The sequence below is a fragment of the Phoxinus phoxinus genome, assembly GCF_949152265.1.
Source record: "Phoxinus phoxinus genome assembly, chromosome: 3".
In the NCBI taxonomy this organism is placed as follows: Eukaryota; Metazoa; Chordata; class Actinopteri; order Cypriniformes; family Leuciscidae; genus Phoxinus; species Phoxinus phoxinus.
In genome coordinates, this window is record NC_136878.1 from 3,667,452 (window position 1) to 3,690,818 (window position 23,367).

Genomic DNA, 23,367 nt, shown 5'->3' on the forward strand with positions numbered 1-23,367 from the left:
CTGCAAACAGTTGTGACAATTAAACTTAAATTAAACAGTTTAGAGAATATTAGGACTGTTTCGAAAAATGTGCCAAAGCAATTGAGAAAAACTGTAGTAGTTTGGGGGAAAACGTCTCAGGTTACAACTGTAACCTTTGTTCCCTGAGAACAGGGAACGAGACAATACGTCATCGATGCTTTGGGGAACGCCTCAGGCGTGACAGGTGTCTGAAATCACAATCAAATCACGGCAATCACATTGACCGGCGACAGCCCGTGAATCATTACGTGAATGATTAACGTGCGACCTGGAAGTATATAAGGGCGCCTTGCAAACATGACAAATCATCCTTCGTCTGAAGGGACTGTTTGGTAGGCAGGCCCCGAGGCATGGCAGGGAGACGTATTGTCTCGTTCCCTGTTCTCAGGGAACAAAGGTTACAGTTGTAACCTGAGACGTTCCCTTTCGAAGGGAACTCGACAATACGTCATCGACGCTTTGGGGAACGAAATACCCACTCCGCCATGCTGAGGGGAGTGCATGCCAGGAGGCAGTGACAACTGTCAGAACCAGCAAATTCAAATGAAATGCAAGAACCACTCACCCTCAGGTCACACTGGGCTGTCAGTGACAGCATTCCCTACGGTCATAGCCCAAGCTATAAGCCTAACAGGAGGAACTCCAAATATGTAAACCGAAGGCCTACCTGGGCCTGCTCAAAGGCCTAGGACCACAACTTCAATTTAGAAGGGGTCCCTTCTAGGGAATGTGGCTAGGGAACCCGAGGGAACCCCAGCCAGTCACTATTCGGGGGAATATACCACCCGAAATGCCACCAGGACGGCCTGACCTGGTGTCACTACGTCGGACACTTCAATCTGGCCAAATTCCTGTCTGTCCGGAGACAGAGCCTCTGGACATTTGCCTTAGGTAAAGCATCCAACCCGAGGGACTGCGAAGCTGGCAGTGAACCTCGGGCCGGATCTCAGAGACGGGATATCCCGGAGAGTATGACTCAGCATAGTGCTTTAAACCCTTGCTAGAGAGGGGAGTTTCTCTACTCGATCCACGGATCTACCCAGTGTTTGTGTTTGAAACACTGAGGAGGCCTGTGAAGGCCTAGGGGCTGATCTAACTGGGAGGCCTCACGAGAGGCCTACAACCGTCTGACCAGACTCAGGAGTCCAACACTCATAGTGACCCTCAGTGAGGGGAGCAATGGACCGACTGGTAGGAAACCAGGCTGTAGGCAGAGTAAGAAGTTCCGGGAGGGAACCAGAAGCAGAGGATGAACACTTTAGTTGAGCCAGGGCACGAGCTCGCTTTTAGCAACAGCCTAATAAGGCCAGCTGAACTGATAGCAGGCGGCCACTAGCTTCCAGAACCCAGCATCGTTGGGGAACCACTCACAGGGAGGCCTGGCGAGGCCTACTACCTGATAACCACAGTATGTGGGAGCTCATATTCAGGAAGGCCTGGTGAGGCCTGTAACCTGATAACCCCAGTATGTGGGAGCTCTCATGACCAGGAAGGCCTAGTGAGGCCTGTAACCTGATAACCACAGTATGTGGGAGCTCATGACCAGGAAGGCCTAGTGAGGCCTGTAACCTGATAACCACAGTATGTGGGAGCTCATAACCAGGAAGGCCTGGTGAGGCCTGTAACCTGATAACCCCAGTATGTGGGAGCTCTCATGACCAGGAAGGCCTGGTGAGGCCTGTAACCTGACAACCACAGTATGTGGGAGCTCTCATGACCAGGAAGGCCTGGTGAGGCCTGTAACCTAGCGACCACAATGTGTGGGAGCTCAAAACCAGGAAGGCCGGATGAGGCCTGTAACCTGATAACCACAATATGTGGGAGCCCACATTCAGGAAGGCCGGGTGAGGCCTGTAACCTGACATGTGGAGACTCATAACCAGGAAGGCCTGGTGAGGCCTGTAACCTGATAACCACAGTATGTGGGAACTCACCTTCAGGGAGGCCTGGTGAGGCCTATTACCTGATAACCCCAGCATGTGGGAGCTCATGACCAGGAAGGCCTGGTGAGGCCTGTAACCTGATAACCACAGTATGTGGGAACTACCTTCAGGGAGGCCTGGTGAGGCCTACTACCTGACAGCCACAATACTTGGGAGCTCACATTTAGGGAGGCCCGGAGCGGCCTACCACCTGATAATCACATTATGTGAGAACATGCCTTCAGGGAGGCCCGGTGAGGCCTACTACCTGATAGTAGGTCAGGCTAGCTGTCCAGTTGCCTGCCCTTTGGGCCTGCCTACAGGGAGGCCTGGTAAGGCCTACTACCTGATAGCCACCGAAAGTGGGAATTCACCTTCAGGGAGGCCTGAGGAGGCCTACTACCTGATAGTAATTTTAAACAACTGGTAGCTATGAGCCCTGAATCTGGGTGACAGTTCGAAGGCGGCCTGCTAAGGCCAGCCCACTGGGGACTCGCCTATCAGGGAGGCCTGGTTGGGCCTACTAGCTGACAGCAAGTCAATCTGCTCCAAAGGTACACTGTTGGGAAACATACCACACCAACAAGTATGTCCCACAATGTTGGGACTCACTTCCGAGGAGGCCTGTTTAGGGCCTACTACCCATCAGTGAGTCAACTGCCCGAACCACCAAGGCCAGCCACATGAGGTGAGCTGGCCTACAGCGCCCTCTTGGGAGCTGCCCATTCAGGAGGCCTGCTGAGGCCTACTACCTAATGGCGCAGCCTTCGTAGGCAGATAAGCTGTTTAGACAGCGCCTACAGCAATCTGGTACCTAATCACATTGCCCATGGCAGTGTACTCAGCAAAAGCGCTAGCACCCTTTGAGCAAGGGGAGTACAACATACGCCAGCCTGCCTCAATGGAGGCCCCAAAGTCAGGGGCCTACCAACTGTAAGCAGGGGCGTCAGCTCATGGCAATGCTCTGGCTTCAGGGGAGCGTACTTCGACCAAAAAAGAAGTGAAGGCTAGAAATCTCCGCTCAACCCGAGCCACAGTGGTGCGAGGTAGGATAATACAGAACTGAAAGTGAAGGACTCAGACCTGCCCTGTATCACAGGGGAGTACTCCGTAAGCTAGTTCTGCACGGCAGGGTCGGGCAAACAGACCCAGCCTCCTCGTGAGGCGAAAAGGCGGCCTCACCCTGCTCAATAAAGACACATTGCACCGGGGAGGCCTATTTGAGGCCTAACCCAGGATCTTTATAAACCATACCTCTGCACCACGCTGCATTACTCTTGTCGCCCCAGAATGCAGAGAAGGGGGCGGGCCTTGGCCTAACGACTCCATTGGAGGAGGCTGTCATACAGGGATGCTAGGAACCTAAATTCACACAGTGAAGGTTCAGAGGCAGAAATGCTAAAGCAGAGCGCCTCTACTATCCCTGGCACAGCCTAGGCCAGCTACAGAGGCGGCCCTGGTGAGGGCCAACCTGCAAGCATAGATCTACCTGAGGGCTTGGAGGAGCCACAGCCTAACAGAAAAATAGTTATTATTTCATACAACTGGCTGCAGAATCGCTCAGCCCACTGAAAACCCAAACAGAGCTCAAGGGGGCGATGTACTCAGGAAGGAAGTCAGACGGTCCCATGGACCGGACATAAGATCTATCTGATGCACTAGCGTCAGTCTATACTCCAAGATGAAAATCCTATGGGAGGGAGACCAACTACTCTACCCTGAGGTGGCTAACAGCCCGAGGGCTAAGATAGTCGTTCTAGCCACCGAAAGGGGGACTTCAGGGCCCTAATAATCCAAAAATGTACCTTACATGACCCCATAGCTCTATACAGGGAACGAGGTCTGTAAAGAGATAAATTTTAGTGTTAGTTGCACACAAAATTACTCTTAAAGAAGACCACTCAGCTCACCTGCGGCGTGCGAAGTGAAGACTTACCAGACAGTTCTTTATGAACATGGGGTCTACCACCTTTACATGCCTGAAAGAGGCACTCTCCTAACCAAGCAGAGGCAGGCCAACAGAACATTGTTCTAACCATGAGCCCAGCCTCAGGCCTGATGTAGAAAGCGTCTGGGGAGTCGGGGAAGAGAGGAGAGGGCTAAGATATAATCACGCCCTCAGGGGGAGGTGATCCATGCCGATGCTGTGTGCAATCGTGCTGGATCACCTCCCTCAGATCCCTCTTCTTGCGGGAGTTGCACCTCTACAGCGATCTACTCCTCCACGGAGGAGGCGCACGAGAGGCGACACTGGCTCTCTGGCCCTGTCTAAGGTCCCCGGACCATGATGGGCCAGGCCCTCCCGTCTGTCTGGGTGTGGATACGGATCTCAGCGGTATGTATTTGTCCTAATACAGCTGAGCGCGCCCTCGCCTCTCTGAACTTTCCAGCCACCGCCTACACGGAGGTGCCAAAAAGCTCAGAGGGCGAAAGCAGCGAATCGAGGAGAAAGACTTTCTCTCTTCTCCCCGATGTCGGCCAGGTTCACTCCGTGGCGCAGCTCAGTAACCGCCTCAGGGGCCCCACCCCCTGGACGAGATCCCCCAGCAGATTGGCCTGGTGTACCTGCAACACCGCCATGTGGTGCAGGGTAGCACCGGCCTGACCCGCTGGCGTGTATGCTCCGCCATTCAATTGGCAGGGTTTGAGCTCTCAGTGTAGACGCCTGTCCAGACACGAGATAGTTGCAAACGTCTCGTCAATGGGCGGCATCGACACATACCCATGCTCTCCTATCACCTCAACATCAGTGAGACTAGCCCGCTGATGTCGGTGGACACGGGCAGAGTATGGGTTCTTCCATGTCCTCTCGATCTCAGTATGATATCGGGAAGAAATGAAAAGCTCACCTGAGCTAGTGGTTTTATAAATGGGGAAAAAACGCTCTCATAGTGAGCGATTTTTCCCCCAACGTTACCATAAAACCACCAGTTCAGCATACACGGGCAGGGTGGCTGAGAAGATTGATTATCACCACCCTCATCAGCCATCTCCTGTTTGTCCGGAAAAGCACTCACTGCTTAATCTCGTCAGCCGCCGCATGGCCTGAGAGGATTATACCCCTCTCAAGGCGATCGGCGGGCTCCATCTGGGACCCCTTTTTTTTTTTTTTTTTTACACCCAGACGCTGAGCCCTCTTCTCTCAAGGAGAGGGCCAGACGAGATCGGAGCGTTCTCAAAGAAAAACGCTCGCAATTGTACAGGCAGTTCCCTCAAGAACTGCCTGTGCGCGCTCTTCCTTCCCAGACAGAAAAAGCACAGTTGAAAACACTCAGCCTTCTCAGTGCATTTCATAAATACCTGATTTTCAAAAGCGGTTACAGACAAAACAGTCCCTGAAGACGAAAAAGATTTATCATGTTTGCAAGGCGCCCTTATATACTTCCAGGTCGCACGTTAATCATTCACGTAATGATTCACGGGCTGTCGCCGGTCAATGTGATTGCCGTGATTTGATTGTGATTTCAGACACCTGTCACGCCTGAGGCGTTCCCCAAAGCGTCGATGACGTATTGTCGAGTTCCCTTCGAAAGGGAACAGCATTATTTAATGTTTTAGATTAGGACTAAGAATTTGTATAATTTACCAATAAATAATACCAAAGTGAATGAATACATCTTATGTATATAGGTTTTCTCGTTTTTCCAGAAAAACAAAACAAAGACGTTTCGACATATATTTCACAACATATGCAACTAGTGTGTGCTGCGTTCAGTGTTTCATCAGAAACAGTTTGAAATCCTTCAGGCGTGACACTGTAGCTACATGTCAACCGGTAAATGCAACTCCAAAGAAAATGATAAAACTGAAGATACTGAGATACTGAAAACAGCTTTACAGTAAAAAAAAAAAAAAAAAAGTACAATTTGGGACATTATGTAGTACGGAAGAGGATTAGGGCCAGGCAATAATAAAAAAATAAAACCATCTCGAGATTAAAGTCATTATAATGCGAGATTAAACTCGTTAAATTTCGAGAAAAAAAGTCGAAATACAATCTTGAGAATAAACTCATTAAATATCGAGAATAAAGTCGTTGTGTTTCGAGAAAAAACTTGTTAAATTTCGAGAAAAAAAGTCGAAATACAATCTCGAGAATAAACTCATTAAATATCGAGAATTAAGTCGTTGTGTTGCGAGAAAAAACTCGTTAAATTTCGAGAAAAAAACTCGAAATACAATCTTGAGAATAAACTCATTAAATTTCGAGAATAAAGTCATTGTGTTTCGAGAAAAAAAGTCGAAATGAAATGTAGAGAATAACGCATTCAATCAGTGTTCATTGCATACTGATATCAACCGCATCGAGGTTTCGTGGTTTCACTTTCCCAGGATACCACAAGACGCATTATTAATCGTTGTTGGTTGTGTACGCCTCCATCCACAGAATGTAACGACTGTACAGCTAATTGCAATGCTGTACGGTTTTAATTTATCACAGCTGTCCATATGCCAGAGTGCATTTGGGCCAGCGCAAGTGGCGTCTTCTCAAGCGTCTCCTTCGTCGTAATTCCACACCTTGAGCATCAACAAATAACGCGTTTTATGGTATCCTGGGAAACCTCGATGAATTTCATGTTGGACAAAAGCGAGTACATCGCGCAAATTGGACTGATTTTTTCTTCTAAAAACACCTAGCCGACCTAGATCATGTTCTATTCTTTGTTACTACAAGAAAGTCAAAAATATAGATTGACTAAGTAGGGATCTAACTCTGCCATGTCCTCTATCAGTAGGGAGTTTATTCTCACAATTACTTCAACTTTTTTTCTCGAAATTTAACGAGTTTTTTTCTAGAAACACAACGACTTTATTCTCGCTATTTAATGAGTTTATTCTCGAGATTGTATTTCGACTTTTTTCTCGAAATTTAACGAGTTTTTTTCTCGAAACACAATGACTTTATTCTCGATATTTAATGAGTTTATTCACAAGATTGTATTTCGACTTTTTTCTCGAAATTTAACAAGTTTTTTCTCGCAACACAACGACTTTATTCTCGTTATTTAATGAGTTTATTCTCAAGATTGTATTTCGACTTTTTTTCTCGAAACTTAACAAGTTTAATCTCGCATTATAATGACTTTAATCTCGAGATGGTTTTATTTTTTTATTATTGCCTGGCCCTAATCCTCTTCCGTAATGTAGGAACGTTTTGTTCCAATCTTCAAAACAGATCCTTAAAAAAAACCCAATGTATTAATTGACAATAATTTACAGTAAATAACATTGCTCAAAATATTTTATTTTTTAAAATAATATATTTAAATTTAACACATTACAACACAACAAACACTGCCCGAGACATAGTAAAGGGGAACAATGAATAATAACAAAATCAATTATGACAACTCAATATACATAGATATAAATGAATGAAAAATACAAATTAAAGTAAATTAAAGTATATTCCTTATTGCCTAATAACAATGTCACAAAACACAGGCCTAAACAGGGTTTGATTTACACTAAGAATCGCGGGAACAGTTTTAGATCAGGTACTGAGGTCCTAAGCCGGGACTCATCACTTTCAGCACTTCACCACACCGGGACTGAACTCAGTTAACATACTGCGGTAAAAAATATATAATAATGTTGATATAAATATGATAGTTAAGCAACATCACACGGCCAGGAGTGCTGAATACCATCACGAGTGAAAATGTGATTTTTAGTTAATGTTAATGCAGTTGTCATTTTCCAGTGTAAATTATTTAATTTGATTGGTAACAGCCCTAGTGTCTTATTATTCTAATTACATTCATTGATCAAATTTAAGAATTGAAAATGAATTAAAAGTTTAATTAAGAAAATTAAGAATTTAAAAACAATTTAAAAACAATTTAAACAATTAGAGAAAATGCCCTTTATAAAGGTTAAAATATCATAATATGCAGATTTAAATATGTCAAGCTGACTGAACACTGATGAGAATATTGCTTCAGAAGAATAAATAATATTTAAAACACACATTTTTTTTTCTTTTTTTTTCTGGACTGTAAGAATCGATACTTGAATACAGGAGACGTTGTAACTTTGTGAACCTTTACTGAACTCAAGGCAGCAGAACATATATCTTAGCCCAGTCCAATGCAAAAGTAATGAGTAATGATGTAAGCCACTCTACTACAAATACTCACTGATTTTCCCATGCACGCTGAAAGTGATCCATGATGGTAAGGTAAACCTTTTCCAATCTCCTGAAGACATATTCCTCACGGATCTCTCCGTAACAAAAGAATAGTTACTAGTCACTATTGGAATAAGTACTAGTATCTAATGAATAATTTCTAGCACCAATTTAATAGGCACTATAGGATCTAATGAATAAGTACTAGTATATTTATAAAGGTACTAGTACCTAAATAATAAGCACTAGCTAATGAATTCAGACTAGTACTTAATGGAATAGATACTAGTATCTAAAAAATAAGTAGTAGCATTGAAAATAGATAGTGAGTTTAAATGATTAAATGTTAAAACGGCTTGCCATACCTGTAATCAATCAGGTACAGCTCAGACGATTTATAATATTAAATAAACTATGCATTTGGTGCATTATTGCAATGTGATAATTCATCATATTACAAAACTGAATATTACATTGCATTTAAATAATCCATTAAACAAGTTGTGATTTTAGGAGCGTGCACTACTATTTTAATTTATTCATTTACATGTTGTCTCAAGGACACGTCCACATTATGGGAAATTAAATATCATAAATATTATACTCCACCCACTTGAAAAGTTTTTCACAAGAACTGAATATTTCACAACACCCCAAAGTGAAACTCCGCCTATTCATTCAGTCTCTTTGATGTGATTACATGGAATTACAATGACGCCTGATGTCATGCGATTTTGGCAGCATAAATAGTGGATCAGAATCGATCTGTGAGACAAACTGCCTGATAATACAGTTTATTTCATCCAGGCTTTGATCACCATCACAATGACTACAGCAGAGCAAACACCTGGAGGATGGAGCACAGAGGCACCTGCCAATAAACAGGCGGTGTGTAACTCCCTTGCGGTAGGAGACAGAAAATCACTCATGTAGTAAATACAGTTTTTGTTAAAACATAGCCTAGTAAAATGATCTATTTTGATGCTGTACAATGTGCTGGGGAAATTATTTGTTGTTATTTTTAAAATTACTGTTTTACTTTTCACTTAAATTCACAAAACATTTCACATTAATTTTCTTATATCTGACCGACAGACCTAAGTCCCTAGAGACTAATAAACTATAAAAAATGGTTTAACAAAAAAAAAAAAAATATATATATATATAAAAATAAAAATTAAAAATAAATAAATAAATATATATATATATATGTGTGTGTGTGTGTGTGTGTGTAGATGAATATGTAGATGAATATATAAAATGTGTGTTTATTTATTCAGGTGTTTTCAGACGTAGAGAAGGCGGCTGAAACCAAGTTTCCTGTTTTCATTCCAATACGCTTCAGGACTCAGATTGTGAAAGGAACAAACTATCTGGTCAATGTAAATTAGTGGTTTTTGTTTTTCATGGATTTTGAGCTTGATGTTTTTATCACTGAAATACTTCTGGCACAATATGTATGTTTCCAATATCAACAAGCCAGCTGTGACCGGATGTGATGTGTCCAGTAATTTTTCTGTCCTCTCTGAAAGTTAAAGTGCATCAAATCACTGTATAAAGTTTCTCTGCATTTGTAGCCTATAAGAGAAACCTTTTTCTCAACTTTGCAGCGTTGTTGGACACTCAAATCTAGTCTACAATGATCACTGTAGAATTTGAGGACATTAGCTTGCTATTATGTGTTATGGGAAATTAATGTGTTTAGGTCACTTTCAATGTGAACAGAGTTTTATATGGAAGAGATAAATTATAAATTAATGTGGATCTCTCTCTCTCTCTCAGGTGGCCGTCGCACTAGATGAATGCGTTCATGTGATGGTATATGTCCCCTGTGATGGAGGGAAACTGACTTTGACAGGAATCCAGTATCCTAAAACCATGACAGACCCTCTGGTCCCCTTCTGAACACTTCTACCACACACAGAGAATAGTCTGTCTGATATAAGAACAGACACACAATAATCTGCAAAATAGAGGAACTATAGAAAACTGTTTCATTCCTCAATATTAAACTCAATATTCAAACCCTTATGCCTGTGTCAGTGTGTCTATATGGAGATGTGAACACCAAATTCACTTCACTAAAAATGTTTCACGCTGAAAAAAAAAAAAAAATTTCTTCAAAAATCCTCATTTAAAATCTTTAAAAACAAAAAGTAAAATGACATTAATTTTTCAAATTGTAAGATTTAATTGACTGTCTGAATGACCTTTAAATTGACAAATCCCTATAAGGAAAGTGTGAATGTTTTTTTTTTTTTTTTTAAATACTGTTTTGTCATTTTAAAACATTTCTCAAAATACAGACTGTATTTTTGCACTATTATATGAACTTAAATCTTGGTCATCTCAATCTCAGGTCATTCCAAACCTACAGTTTCTCTTCTTCAGTCAGTGTTCATGAAAGGAGGAGCATTTAGATTTTTTTTTTTTTAACAAAACCCACAAATACTTACACAAAATATTTCACATGTTATTGTATTTTTTTATTTCCCCTGCAAAAGAGAGCGTTTAGCTCTGAAGTGCAAATGTGTGGGCCAGGGGCGCAACTAGTTTATAAAACAGTTTATTGACTGAATAACAAGCCAAAAAAATAGAGATAGGAACAAACCAAACAGTCCAGCAAACACAAAACGTTTTTACAACGTTTCACAACGTTGTTTTTTGGTTGTAATTAGGTAATGTTGCAGTGCAACGTTTTAAAAACGTTTAAGAAACCACACCTAAAAAAAATAAAATATAATGTAACCAAAATAAAACGTTTTAGAAACGTTGTGAAAATACCAACCAGGTATGTTTTCTTTAAAAAAACCGCAAATATCACGTTTTTCTACTACGAAATCAAAACCAGACCAAAAAGCAACTTTGGCGAGACGTTTTATTTAGGTGTTCAAATAACGTAGTAAGCACGTTGAAATAGGTTTTTTTTCTGGGCTTGAAAATGACCGAAAACTTTTACGTTTTGAATTGTTAATTTTTTTTGCTTCATCGGATGGGGGTGAAACTTGGTGACTTTCGTTGTATTACCTATATGAACACACAAAAAAAGTAGTGGAGTCAAGGAGATGATTCTGATATGTTAAAGGGTCGTAAAAAAAAGTCACACTTAGCTTCCTCCCGGTCAAAAATGACCGATATAGGAAATGAATGGGAAATACGAAAAAATAGGAAAACTCAGAGAAACTTTTGGTGGTAAAAGCTACAGATCAGCCACTGTGCAGAAAAAAAGTATACGGCAATGAAGGGGGTGACGCTCTTAAACATCAAGAGTGCAAATAAGACCCTGCATGATAATATTCACTGCATGAATCAATGCCCTACTTTAATATATCCTGCTCACTTACTCCTTAAAATAGTCTAGCAAATCTGAAAAATATTTGTTGCAGAATGCTGAACGCATTTGTTAATTGTTATTAATTTAGTGCATATGGTCTATGTTTGGATATGCAGACTGCCCATACAGACGAGCCGCGAATGTTGTCTACAACATTGGTTCTCAAAGTGCGGCCCGCGGGCCAATGGCGGCCCGCGGAAACATTTGCGGCCCGCCATAACATCTGATAACATTTGTAAAACTATTAAAACTGTACATTGCTTTGAAAAAAAATTTTTTCGTTTAGTGGTGTTTAGCGGCATCTATAGGCATAAGCGGTAATTACGACCGATCGCACTTGACCTCACTCCCAGAAGGCATCAACGGAACGGTTGTCTGTAACTTTAGAGATGATGGAGCGAGAGCGGGAGCCTGGCCCTTCGAGAAAAAAACGTCATGTTAGCGAGGAGAAAAGGCAGTTTCAAGACAAATGGACAAACGATTACTTTGTCGAACCTCACGGGTCGGATAAAGTCGTTTGCCTGATCTGCAAGAAGGTAATTGCAATGCGCAAGGACTTCAATATAAAACGCCATTATGATACCAATCATAAAACCTACGATAAATTCAGTGGCAAGGAGCGCACCAGTAAGCTTGAACAACTTAAAAGAGGCTACATTGCACAGCAGTCAGTTTTCACAAATTTGGCTAAAACCGGTGAAGCTGTAACACAGGCTAGCTATGTGGTAGCTCAAGAAATAGCTAAACGGAGCAAGCCGTTTAGTGACGGAGAATTTGTGCGAGACTGCATGTTGAAAGTTGCCGACATTTTATGTCCAGAGCAAAAAACAAAGTTCCGTGACATTAGTTTGTCGAATGACACAATCACACGACGAATCGAAGATCTGGCCAGTGATCTGAAAGAGCAACTGGAAAAACGTGTGGAGGGGCTAGGAAAGGGAGCTTTTTCCATTGCACTGGATGAAAGCACGGATATTTCCGACACAGCGCAATTGCTGATTTTCATCCGTATAGTCACTGAGAACTTTGACATCGGCGAGGAGCTGCTAAGCATGGAGAGTATGAAAGACACAACAAAGGGAGTCGACATTTGTGATGCTGTGTGTCGCAGTCTCGATGCATACAAAGTGAACCTAGCATCTATGGTCGGTGTCACAACAGATGGAGCACCGGCAATGGTGGGGAGTAGAGCAGGTGCCGTGTCGCTGCTCTCTGAGAAAGTGGTCAACAACGGAGGTGAGAAACTAGTCAGATACCACTGTATAATACACCAAGAAGCCCTCGCTGCTCAGACGCTTGAAATGAAACATGTCATGGACATAGTTGTGAAGACCGTGAATTTCCTGAAGTCCAGAGGTCTGAATCACCGCCAATTTAAGGCTTTTTTGGCACAGTCAGAGGCAGATTTTGGGGACGTCATATACTTCACTGCCGTCAGGTGGCTGAGCAGAGGTGCCACACTGAAACGTTTTTTTAACTTGAGAAAAGAAATAAAAGAGTTCATGGAGTCAAAAGGACAATGTGTGACAGAGTTAAGTGACACTAAATGGCTATGTGACCTAGCGTTCCTTGCTGACATGAATAATTGTCTCAGCGATCTTAATCTGAAGCTGCAAGGCCATGGGAAGCTCATTTCCACACTATTTGACAACGTCAAAGCTTTCCAGCGAAAACTTGAACTGCTGCAGGGAGGGAGATCTCACTCATTTTCCTGCCTGTAAGTCGCTCGTAGATGACTCAGACACAGATGGGAGCCAAGTTGTACGTCAGCTGCGTTCAGAAAAGAACCATAACCTCATAAAAAAACTCAGAGAGGAATTCGACCACCGCTTCTCCGATTTCAGAGACCACGAGAAGGCATTCAACCTTTTCCAAAATCCTTTCTCATGTGTGCCTGCGGAAGAGCCAGCAGAAATGCAGTTTGAGCTCATCGACCTGCAGGAGAGCGCAGAGGCCAGAGCAGCATATCGTGACAAGAATGTCATCGAGTTCTACAAAGGACTTTCCCCATCCACATACCCTGCACTTCGCCAGCATGCTGTCAGAATGGTATCTTTATTCGGAAGCACATACATCTGTGAGAAGACCTTCTCCACCATGGCCATCAACAAATCCAAGCTAAGATCCAGGCTGACAGATGGCCATCTTCATGCTGTCCTTCGTATCACAACGACGGAGATGGAGCCGGACATCAGAGGAATCGTGGCCAACCGAAAACAGCACCACAAATCCCATTGCAATTTAAAAGGGTATGTTGACCAAGTAATCAATATTCAGTGTGATTTAATGATAAGCTTATTAATAGCCTCGTTTCCATTACCTTCAAATTTTTATCTAATTTCTGGTCATACAGAAAATAATAATACATTATTCGCAACTACTTTTATTTATGTGAACTCATAATAACAATAAAACGTTGTGCTTTTGTCAAATAAAATAAAACAATGTTTAAAAAAGTGTCAAAAAGTCATAAACAAAAATCTGAAAATTCGTCGATATTTACTTTTTTTGCGCAGCAGTTGGTGTTTCAAATTAAAATGTTGGTGTTCAAAAAGACGTTTTGAGAAGTGTTTCGTTTCAAAAAGACAACAACCGTTCATTTTTCGTTTTTCAATTAGGCTACGGATTAAAATAGATAGGCTAATAATAGGGCAAAACATAAATCTGTAATAATGGAAACGCGACTGACAGGCAATGATATGATTATATGCATGATGATGATGAGTTGTTTGGTAAGCTTCTATTTTAAAAGTCTCTCTCTCTCTCTCTCTCTCTCTCTCTCTCTCTCTCTCTCTCTCTCTCTCTCTCTCTCTCTCTCTCTCTCTCTCTCTCTCTCTCTCTCTCTCTCTCTCTCTCTCTCTCTCTCTCTCTCTCTCTCTCTCTCTCTCTCTCTCTCTCTCTCTCTCTCTCTCTCTCTGAATAAAGAAATGATGATGATATTTAACAAACCAATCAATATAATTATATAAAATCATGTGAAAACTATAAAATATAAACAAAAAATATAAATGCAAAATATTGCAAAATGTAATTTAACTTCATACTCCCTCCAGTGTACCAAAGTATGGCAGTTTAGATTTAGATGATGATTCTGATCACATTTCTAACATAGCTAGAAAATAGTGATCAGGTGTTTTCAATATCATCTGAAATGAGCAGTGTTTGGGTGATAATTCTGATTATGTTCAAGATGGAATGTTTGGCGTAACGCATTAAGTAACATGCATAACACAAGCAGATTCATTTTTTATCTAACAAGTAAAGTAATGCATTAAAAGTAATGTCGTAATGCTTCAAAAAAGCAGTCGTTGCTATTAATCGCTAGGGGTGGGCAGATCGAGGCGTCGTGAAACATTGTGTCGAGGCTTCAAAACACTTCCATGGTGACCTCTAGTGGTCAGAACAGTGTAATGCAACGAAAACCCGGGCCAAATATGCATACCGTGTAGCAGCCCGGTTGAATAAAGAAAATTCGCTCTCTCACTGATGTTGTCGATTTATTGTCCTTAATACCTTCACAATGCCATCACAACACCGTAAGAGCTAGAACAGATGAATTAACATTATTGGAATGTGTAAATAATTCACGTACATATAAATTAAACAAAACAGTAGACGATATAGCAACAAATTATGAAATGAATACTAACATTTATCATAAACAACTTAAATTACTCATAAATCAAACAAACACATATAAAACAATCGACGAGATATGCTATGTAACATTATACAAGTGCATAAATATAGGCTACATGATGTATACCTTGTACTCCTTTCCAGCCAGGTGCTAAAACAAACGGACAAAAAACAAATACTACAAAATAAAAATAAACAGCGACTAGATGCCTAAATTCACTTTAAAGGTGACCTTAATACTATTATTCAGATCCGTGAATCCGTGACCGCGTGGCTCCGTGTCTCCGTCTGTCAGCAATCTATCTGTGTGCGCGCTTTCAAAATAAAGGTCTCTATAGGTTAAATAACTAAGAGTGCAAAGTAAACTTCCAAAATATAATAAACACAATATTAAGAAATATAGAATTACGAGAATATCAGAATAATATATTAATGCCCAAAACTAATTCAAATAACTGAGGGTTATTTACACTCCCACCAAATCATGAGTGACTGACTAAATCTCAAACTTAAATCACAAATGATTTCTAAAATAAATTACCCATGTTTAAGGTTAGATGTAAAAGAAAAACTGAAACATTCTACTATGAACTGCATAAATCAAAGGATATGTCAGGAAGTTCAGGCTGCCTCTACCAGCAGGACCAGCTTCTGCACTGAGCGATCAACTATTGAAGGTTTATTCAGACGTTTACCATACTTCCCCAGTTTTCTGTCTCCAAAACGTATCTTCACTCTTCTCACCAAGTCATCCTTGTCAACCACAGTCTCAATTACTTCTGCCAAGCGCCACTCATTCCTGGGCAGATCGTCTGCCTTCTCCAAGACTATATCTCCAACTTGCATTGGTGTGAGCCAGCATTGTCTGGTTGCAATGTTAGACACATACTCCTTCTGCCAACGGCCCCAAAATTGCTCCGCTAAGTATTGGACATGGCACCATCTTTTGCGAGCATATACACCTTCTCTAACAAAGTTCCCAGGGGGTGGTAGAGCTTGAGTAGTTTTCAAAGTGAGCAGGTGATTTGGGGTTGGCCATTTTTTTCTCTTCTGTGGGTCTGCGAAGCTTGCGACATCTCACACACTGTCGTACAAAGGAGGCTACAGTCCTATTTACTCCTGTTATCCAAAATCCCCTTGATCTGCAATCAGCGATCAGAAGTTTTGTAAGATGGTGTTCCTTTGGAATTATCACTGGATATTTAATGGAGTTAGGGACAGAAGAATTGCAAAGCCTCCCTCCCACCATGAGCAATCCGTCGTGGTCGACAAAGGCGTCTAGATTGCATAGCCTGTTGTTGCGTGGGAGTTGCTTGCCCTTACGGAGTAAGGCTATCTCTTCTGCATACATCTGACTCTGTAAGTCCTTGATGATGATACACTTAGCATCCTCACGTTCTGCCACTGTACTGTGGTCACTTGACTTGTCCTTCCTGACTCGACGAAGTAGACGTGCAACTGCTTGGATGACTTTGGACCATGAGGACAACTTTGTGAGACGGTTGGATAAGCAGGAATACTGTACCGTTTGCGTGTTCAGTGACTGAGCCTTCTTGACCTCAGGGTCTCCAATTGGAAGCTGTGTGTTAACATCCACAGGGGGAGCTATTTGCCTTTCCCACAAGACGTTTGGTCCTCTGAACCAGCTAGAAGTGACAAGATCATTAACACTCATACCTCGTGATGCATAGTCTGCTGGACTTTCATCTGAGGGAATGTATCGCCACTGTTGAGGAGTTGTACTGTGATGAATTCTCTGAACTCGATTAGCGACGAACGTGTGGAAGCGGCGAGCTTCGTTGTTTATATAGCCTAACACCACTTGAGAGTCAGTCCAGAAATATGCCTCTGCATCTGCAAGGTTCATTTCTTCCTTTAACATATCATTCACTGCAACTGACACAACCGCTGCGGTCAACTCTAACCGAGGGATTGTTGTGACCTTAAGTGGGGCTACTCTAGATTTTGCCATTAGCAAAGATCAATGGACAACACCTTGTTCGTTCTCGAGCCTAAGGTATGAGCACTGGCCACATCCTCTTGTGCTGGCCGCCGAGAAGTGATGAATTTCTCTCTTTGTGATTCTCTGAAATCCAGCAGGCACAATACAATGAGGCACCTTGATATTCTCTAAGTTTGCAAGATCGGCCTTCCAATGCTCCCACCTTGGCCGCAAACCGTCAGGTAAAGGATCATCCCAGCCCATGCCATTTCTGTACATTTCTTGCAAAACAGCCTTTTCTTTGAGCAAGAATGGTGCGAGAAACCCTAGGGGGTCGAACAATGAGGCCACTATAGACAGTATGCCTCTACGGGTTGCTGGCTGGTCCCTTAGGTTGACACGAAATCTGAAGTTATCATGATCCAGTTGCCAGTAAATGCCCAAGGCTCTTTCCAAAGGCTGGTCAGTGAGGGACAGATTGACAGCTGTAATGTCAGCTTGTTGCATGCCGGTCTGTTGTTGTGGGGACATTTCCACGCCCCGAAACGTGACGCTGAACGAAACAAACTGTAATTAGTTGTTTGACATGTCGGTCAAACGGGTCTTGGCCAAAGAAAGCTGCTATGAATTCCAGACCTTCAGCCGTCAGTCTGAAGGTCTGACTACGCGAGACTAGTAAATTGAGTGCTCACGGCTACGGTAAGAACCCTTTTCCTAACTGATTGCCCCACCTGTAAATATACCTAACTCCCAGTGACGTGTCACACCCAGTGCAACACTCCCACCAAGTGGCTAGAATAAGTAATAGCAATATTAACCTATCCAGAAAAGGTGAATGTATAAATGGCTCCTACACTGCAGATATCATTGCATGAACACACACATCTCCTCCGACGCCCACCTGAGAGAAAGAGAGAGAGAGAGAGAGAGAGAGAGAGAGAGAGAGTCAATCTGTAACTCTATGTGAGAAGGTGTCTTTGATATTGATGCACTATGTCTTTAAGACGAAAACAGAAATGTGCTTGGTTGTTAATGTCTATATTGTGAAGTTTATGGTGTCAGTTAGACATGAATGGATCAAAGGAAATATTAAAGTAAATCGAGATGATATGCGCATTTGTTGCAATGTCTTACCATGTGCCTGCGTGAGCAACGCCATCTCGTGCTGTTCATGTTTTGTAATTTCAGTTTTAGTGTCAGACAGTAAAATAAACTTGATTTCAAAACGCTCTGGAGTTAGTGTTATTCCTCGAGTGTGTTACACAAGCTTAACTAATCAGTAAGTAATATCAAATTTAGGAGATAGTTCCTTACTTAATGAGATTAGCCTCATTAATAACTAGCCTATTTACTAACTGACAAATTATAAAGAACATTAACGTGTGTCTGAGACGTAATCAGTCATCATTTTTACTCTGAATATAGTCATAAAATGCATCATTAATTAATTGAGTAATTAGTGATGCATTTTATGACCACTTTGAGAGTAAAAAAAGACAATTGCTATGTCTCAGACACATTAATGTTGTGATTAATTAATTAGTAATTCTTAAGTAGTTCTTAATGATGCCAATCTCATTAAGTAATTATTGATTACCTATTAAGGAACTATGTTAGTCCTAAATTTGATATTAGCCTACTTACGGATTAGTTAAAGCTCCAGTCCATAACTTTTTTGGGTTTAAAATGATCCAAAAAGTAGAATCTATGATTGCGAATGCCAGTATCCACACCAGCGCGGTGATTGACAGACAGTCACATTCTCCTCAAAACATTGGATTCATCCGCGCAGTGCCGTGCCGAGGCACAACTCACGTGAAGTTGATAATTCCACGAATAACTGTAATTGCAGATTTCGAACAGAGATGGCGACAAAGAGGAAAAACTGTGGACTGCAGCTTTAAGCTTCACTGTCGAAAGCTGTTGAAAGCTTTTTACGAAAGCTGTCACTGGGGCTGTACCTGTTCAAAAGGTACACTTTTGTCCCTTTTAGGTACTAATATGTACCATTAAGGTACCAATATGCACCCTTTAGGCACAAAAGTGTACCTTTTGAACAGGTACAGCCCCAGTGACAGCTTTCGTACCTTTTTTTCTGAGAGTGTTGTTTCCATATTAGTTAATAGTAGTAGCTGAAGTGTTAATGTATACTACTCAAGGGTGTAGGTTTGGTCTCAGCTTTGGTGGGGACATCCCACCCCCACACCACCCCCTTATTTTTTCAGCCAATCTAATGACGCCGTTCCTTCGTCCTGGCCGTCGGAATCGATCCAATAGCTGCAGCAGGGTTTTTTCCTGGCTCAAAACTAGGCGGAGTTGGTAAAATTCTGATGATGTATTTTATTAAAAATAAAATTGAACTTGTATTTTTCATATACCAACATATAGCCTACTCTGTTTTCCACAGTACTTTTGTGGGTGGACCTCAGTACCTGGGTCTGGGGGCATGCCCACCCGTAAGAAAATTTTGTACATTTTAAAGATAAATTCTAGCCTGGGTTTCCCCAGACTGCCTTTGCGCAGCGCGATTTTATTCTCGCTGAAAGGCAGTCTGGAAACCATGGACCTGATTTTCGCCTCGTTTAGGGAACCAATCACAGAACGGGGAGGGAGCAGCAAGACGATGACGACATCTTTGCGACACAACTAAGCAGTTTGTTTATATCTATGGAGTCAACATGGCAGCAGACGCGAAGCTACCTTTTGATGCAGCCTTAGATATTGTTCTAAGTAGTTTAGATCGCAATTTTATTTAGAAAAAAGAGCAGCGTTTGGCGTTAAACCATTTCTCTACATACGTCATCTGGTATAATGGAAACGATTGGCTATGAGGTGCATTTGATAGACATTCTTAGCACCCAATAAACGGCGCCGGCGCATTCGTAAACCACGCCTCAAATACGAGAAAATGCACATAGGGTTCCCAGACCCAAGTCTCAACGAGAATTGGGTCTGGCGTTAGCCAGTCTAGATAAATTCATTAATCTGGTGCACTTTGAGTCACCAGAATCCGCTGTTAAAAATAAATAATCCACCCGCCCAAACCTATGATATTCTCTGATTTAGATATCTGATCATAACATTACAATTATTCAAATGATCAGTGTTAAGCATGATAATATGGTAAAATGTCACACTGTAGTAGGGTGATTTAAAAATAACATTTATTTAAAATAAAAGTTCTTCTTTTGGCAAAATTACATTTCATTAATAGCCTACGAGGCTTTACTCTCTTCAAACTTAAATGGTCAATGTTTCATTACGTCACGGTTGGAAAACAATCTTATCAGAATAAAAATGTTTTACCTTTATGAATGGCATTTTCCCCCTAATTTTATTAAATGTATGCTCAGCGCCACCGCTCCCATCACACGCATCACGCGCTGTGCGTAGGGCACCAAGAGCTGAGGGGGCACCAAAAAAATTGCCTAATGAAAATCAATAATTATAATGCTGATATTATTTCAGTATAGAAATACAGACATCCCGGGAGTCTCCCACATATTGATAGCGGCTCACTGATGGCCGCGAATTAGTTAAAATCTCACGGAATCTAGAGCGAGCGCGCCCGCGAGACAGAGACTGTGCTCCAAACCACGTAGCGCGTGCATGGCAGAGAGGGAGAGAGAGCAAGAGACCGCGCGCGTGTGCCTCAGCCCTCAGGAAGCGCATGTAATATCACAGCGGCGTAATTATCTATGCAGGAAAAAGGAGTAAATATTGGTGGGGACAATTTTGTCATTATAAAATATTGATTGGGACTAGTACCTAGCGTCCCCCCCTAAACCTACGCCCATGATACTACTCATTAGTCCTGCATTACTTCCTGCATAGTTACTTATTAATGACGGACCATTATTCTACGAAAGTTATCATGAGAATTGCAATATTGTATCCAGATGTTTGACTATTGATTGTAGGTATCATGATGAGTTTGTATGTGAAGATATTTAAACACATTGGTCTTTGTGGTCCCTTATTTAATGTAACATTGAACAAAAGTCTAAGGAATAGGTGATACCAATTCCAAATCCATACATGGGTGTTCCTCCATAAAGCTTCTGAGAAGCAAAGCTTATAGGAGTGTACACATCAAAATCAGTTCCAGACAGCTTCTCTATGTCTGACTTCACCTGAATAAATAGACAAACATATTATATTCATCTATATTATTAGTTTAAAAAAAAATACGAGTTTATTAGTTTAGACAGCAGAAAACAAATAATAAAATGAATTGGCTTTAAGTAAAAAGTACCAAGTCTCTCTCATTTTCGCTTAATTTGGAGATATGCTTTTCTTTCCTTTTTAATAATATACTGTATGCTCCCTGCTGCCCCTACACAAGAAGGGGACGTGACTAAACAAGTCGTTAAGTGAGCTTTACATAAAAATGTTGTATAAAAGGAGAGTCCACTAAAATATGTTTAATGTAAATGCAGAAACACACAGAGTTGTTTTTTCACCTTTAAGCAAAAGTACATGAGTCAATCTTGTATGACATACGACATCTAGTGAACACACTTGATCAAACCTTGTTTTAAAGGAGATCTGTTGTCTGTTGGGGTTTTCAGGATGGTTTTCTTACAACTTCTAGACTGTGGGCCCTATTTTAACGATCTGAAACGCAAGTGTCAAAGCGCAAAGCGCAAGTAACTTTGTGGGCGGATCCGGGCGCTGTTGCTATTTTCCCGGCGGGATAAATGACTCTTGCGCCTGGCGCAAATCTAAAAGGGGTTGGGGTCTGAAGTAGCTTCATTATTCATAGGTGTGGTTTGGGCTTAACGTGAAATAAACCAATCAGAGCGTCCTCTCACATTCCCTTTAAGAGCAGGCGCGCTTGTTCCATGGCGGATCGCTATTATAACGGCGGATTTGCCGGCGCACGCCAGGAGCGGTTCACAGCCGAGGAGACCGACGTTCTCGTCAGGGCCGTAAAACACAGAGAAGTGACAATTGGATGATGGGAGAAACCACACCCAAATTAGATTCGGTTAAACAGGCGTATAATTTGGGTAAATGTGTAGCCTAATCTAGATAAAAAAATAATAATAATCTAGATAGATCTTTTTCACATCTTCACGGACACAACAATGATTTCCCTCGTGTGTTAATATTTTTCCTTGTAATAATGTATGATTTGCAAAAATGAAAACTGCTGCGTCTGTTTATAATTATTAGAGAATCAAAGTGGATGCGCGTTAACACGCTACATTATAGCCAAGCACGCGCCCTTAAAATACCATATTACTAACGCGCAACGCGCCACTGTCTTTAGACTGTTTTTTTCTTGGTCAGTGGCGCAATTGCTTTCTAAAACTGGAAAATTGCACCAGGGAAGTTTTGCGCCGGAACACGCCTCCTCTTTGCGCTGAACCGCCCCCGCGAGCGCAAGTTCATTCCCTAATTTACCGACGTCTGTGGAGGGAAAAGTCCGCTGTGCGCGGGTGCAAAATAGGAATGATACATGCGTCGGTGTTCAAAGTCAATTGCGCTGGGTGCAAGATAGGGCCCTATGTGTTCAAAAGCACGACGCTTCCCAACTCATTGTTGAGAAGATCCTCCTGAACCTCCTTAACTGAAGCAGATCTCTTATTTTCATAAAGCTTTATGCTCTTATGATAGAGTTAAAACATTGAAGCACAGATTGCCCGGAGAGGGAGTTTTGGATGGACGTTTCAGGAGAGGAACGGGAGAAGGCTTTGGACTCTCTCTGCAATAGGACAAGAGTGCTTCAGCTAAAGATCTCACACTGCTTACATATCACACCTTATACATTCAGTTAATTCTCCACTCTTCTTCGAATACAAGGCACAGGGTACAATGTACAACAACAACAGTTTATGAGACTGTTATATAAATTAAAGCCTATTTCTCCAAAGTTGTCATTAAATTGAGTCACATATTCCTTGTAAATTAAAAATAAAAAAACATTACTTTTTAACTTGTTAATTTGGAAAAATATTTTGATGTCTTGGATTAGTGATAAGTCACCTTGTATTTTTCATTTATTTATTTCCCCGTTACTATGGCAGTGTTTGCTCTTGTAATGTGTTGAACTTAAAGCTGCAGTCCGTCGTTTTTCCTCTTTGTCGCCATCTCTGTTAGAAATCTGCAATTGCAGTTATTCGCGGAATTATTAACTGTGCGTGGGTAGTAAATCGGCATGAAACAGCGCGGATGAACACAATGTATTGAGGAGAACCTGCCGCGTCGCTGTGGATACTGTACTGTCATCAGCAATGTCAGAGTATACCTTTTGAAAGTGTCAACATTAGAATTTTCATCGGTAAATCTCATCTGAACAAGTAAGTAACATTCACTTTTGTTCTGACCAAATTCGGGGGGTGGGGGGAAGCATTAGGCTTATTGCAGTAGGCTA

The 23,367-nt window shown here is 41.7% G+C and overlaps 2 protein-coding genes across 2 annotated transcripts in view; one reads left to right on the top strand and one right to left on the bottom strand.

Moving 5' to 3' along the window:
* LOC306995541 (cystatin-A5-like) overlaps positions 1 to 23,367 on the bottom strand; it is a 214,476-nt gene that overhangs the window by 181,298 nt on the left and 9,811 nt on the right. The gene's annotated exons all lie outside the window — the stretch shown is intronic.
* LOC306995795 (cystatin-B-like) lies at positions 7,898 to 9,988 on the top strand. The gene is made up of 3 exons (XM_079607697.1): positions 7,898 to 8,979; positions 9,354 to 9,455; positions 9,856 to 9,988. Exons 1-3 carry the CDS (start codon positions 8,899 to 8,901, stop codon positions 9,976 to 9,978), a joined length of 306 nt encoding a protein of 101 aa, XP_079463823.1. The 5' UTR covers positions 7,898 to 8,898; the 3' UTR covers positions 9,979 to 9,988.

Coding starts and splice junctions, on each gene's coding strand:
- LOC306995795 (XM_079607697.1), top strand. CDS start 8,899: ATGACTACAGCAGAGCAAACACCTGGAGGATGGAGCACAGAGGCACCT. Junction 8,980..9,353: donor CGGTGTGTAACTCCCTTGCG/GTAGGAGACAGA, acceptor TTATTTATTCAG/GTGTTTTCAGACGTAGAGAA. Junction 9,456..9,855: donor GAACAAACTATCTGGTCAAT/GTAAATTAGTGG, acceptor TCTCTCTCTCAG/GTGGCCGTCGCACTAGATGA.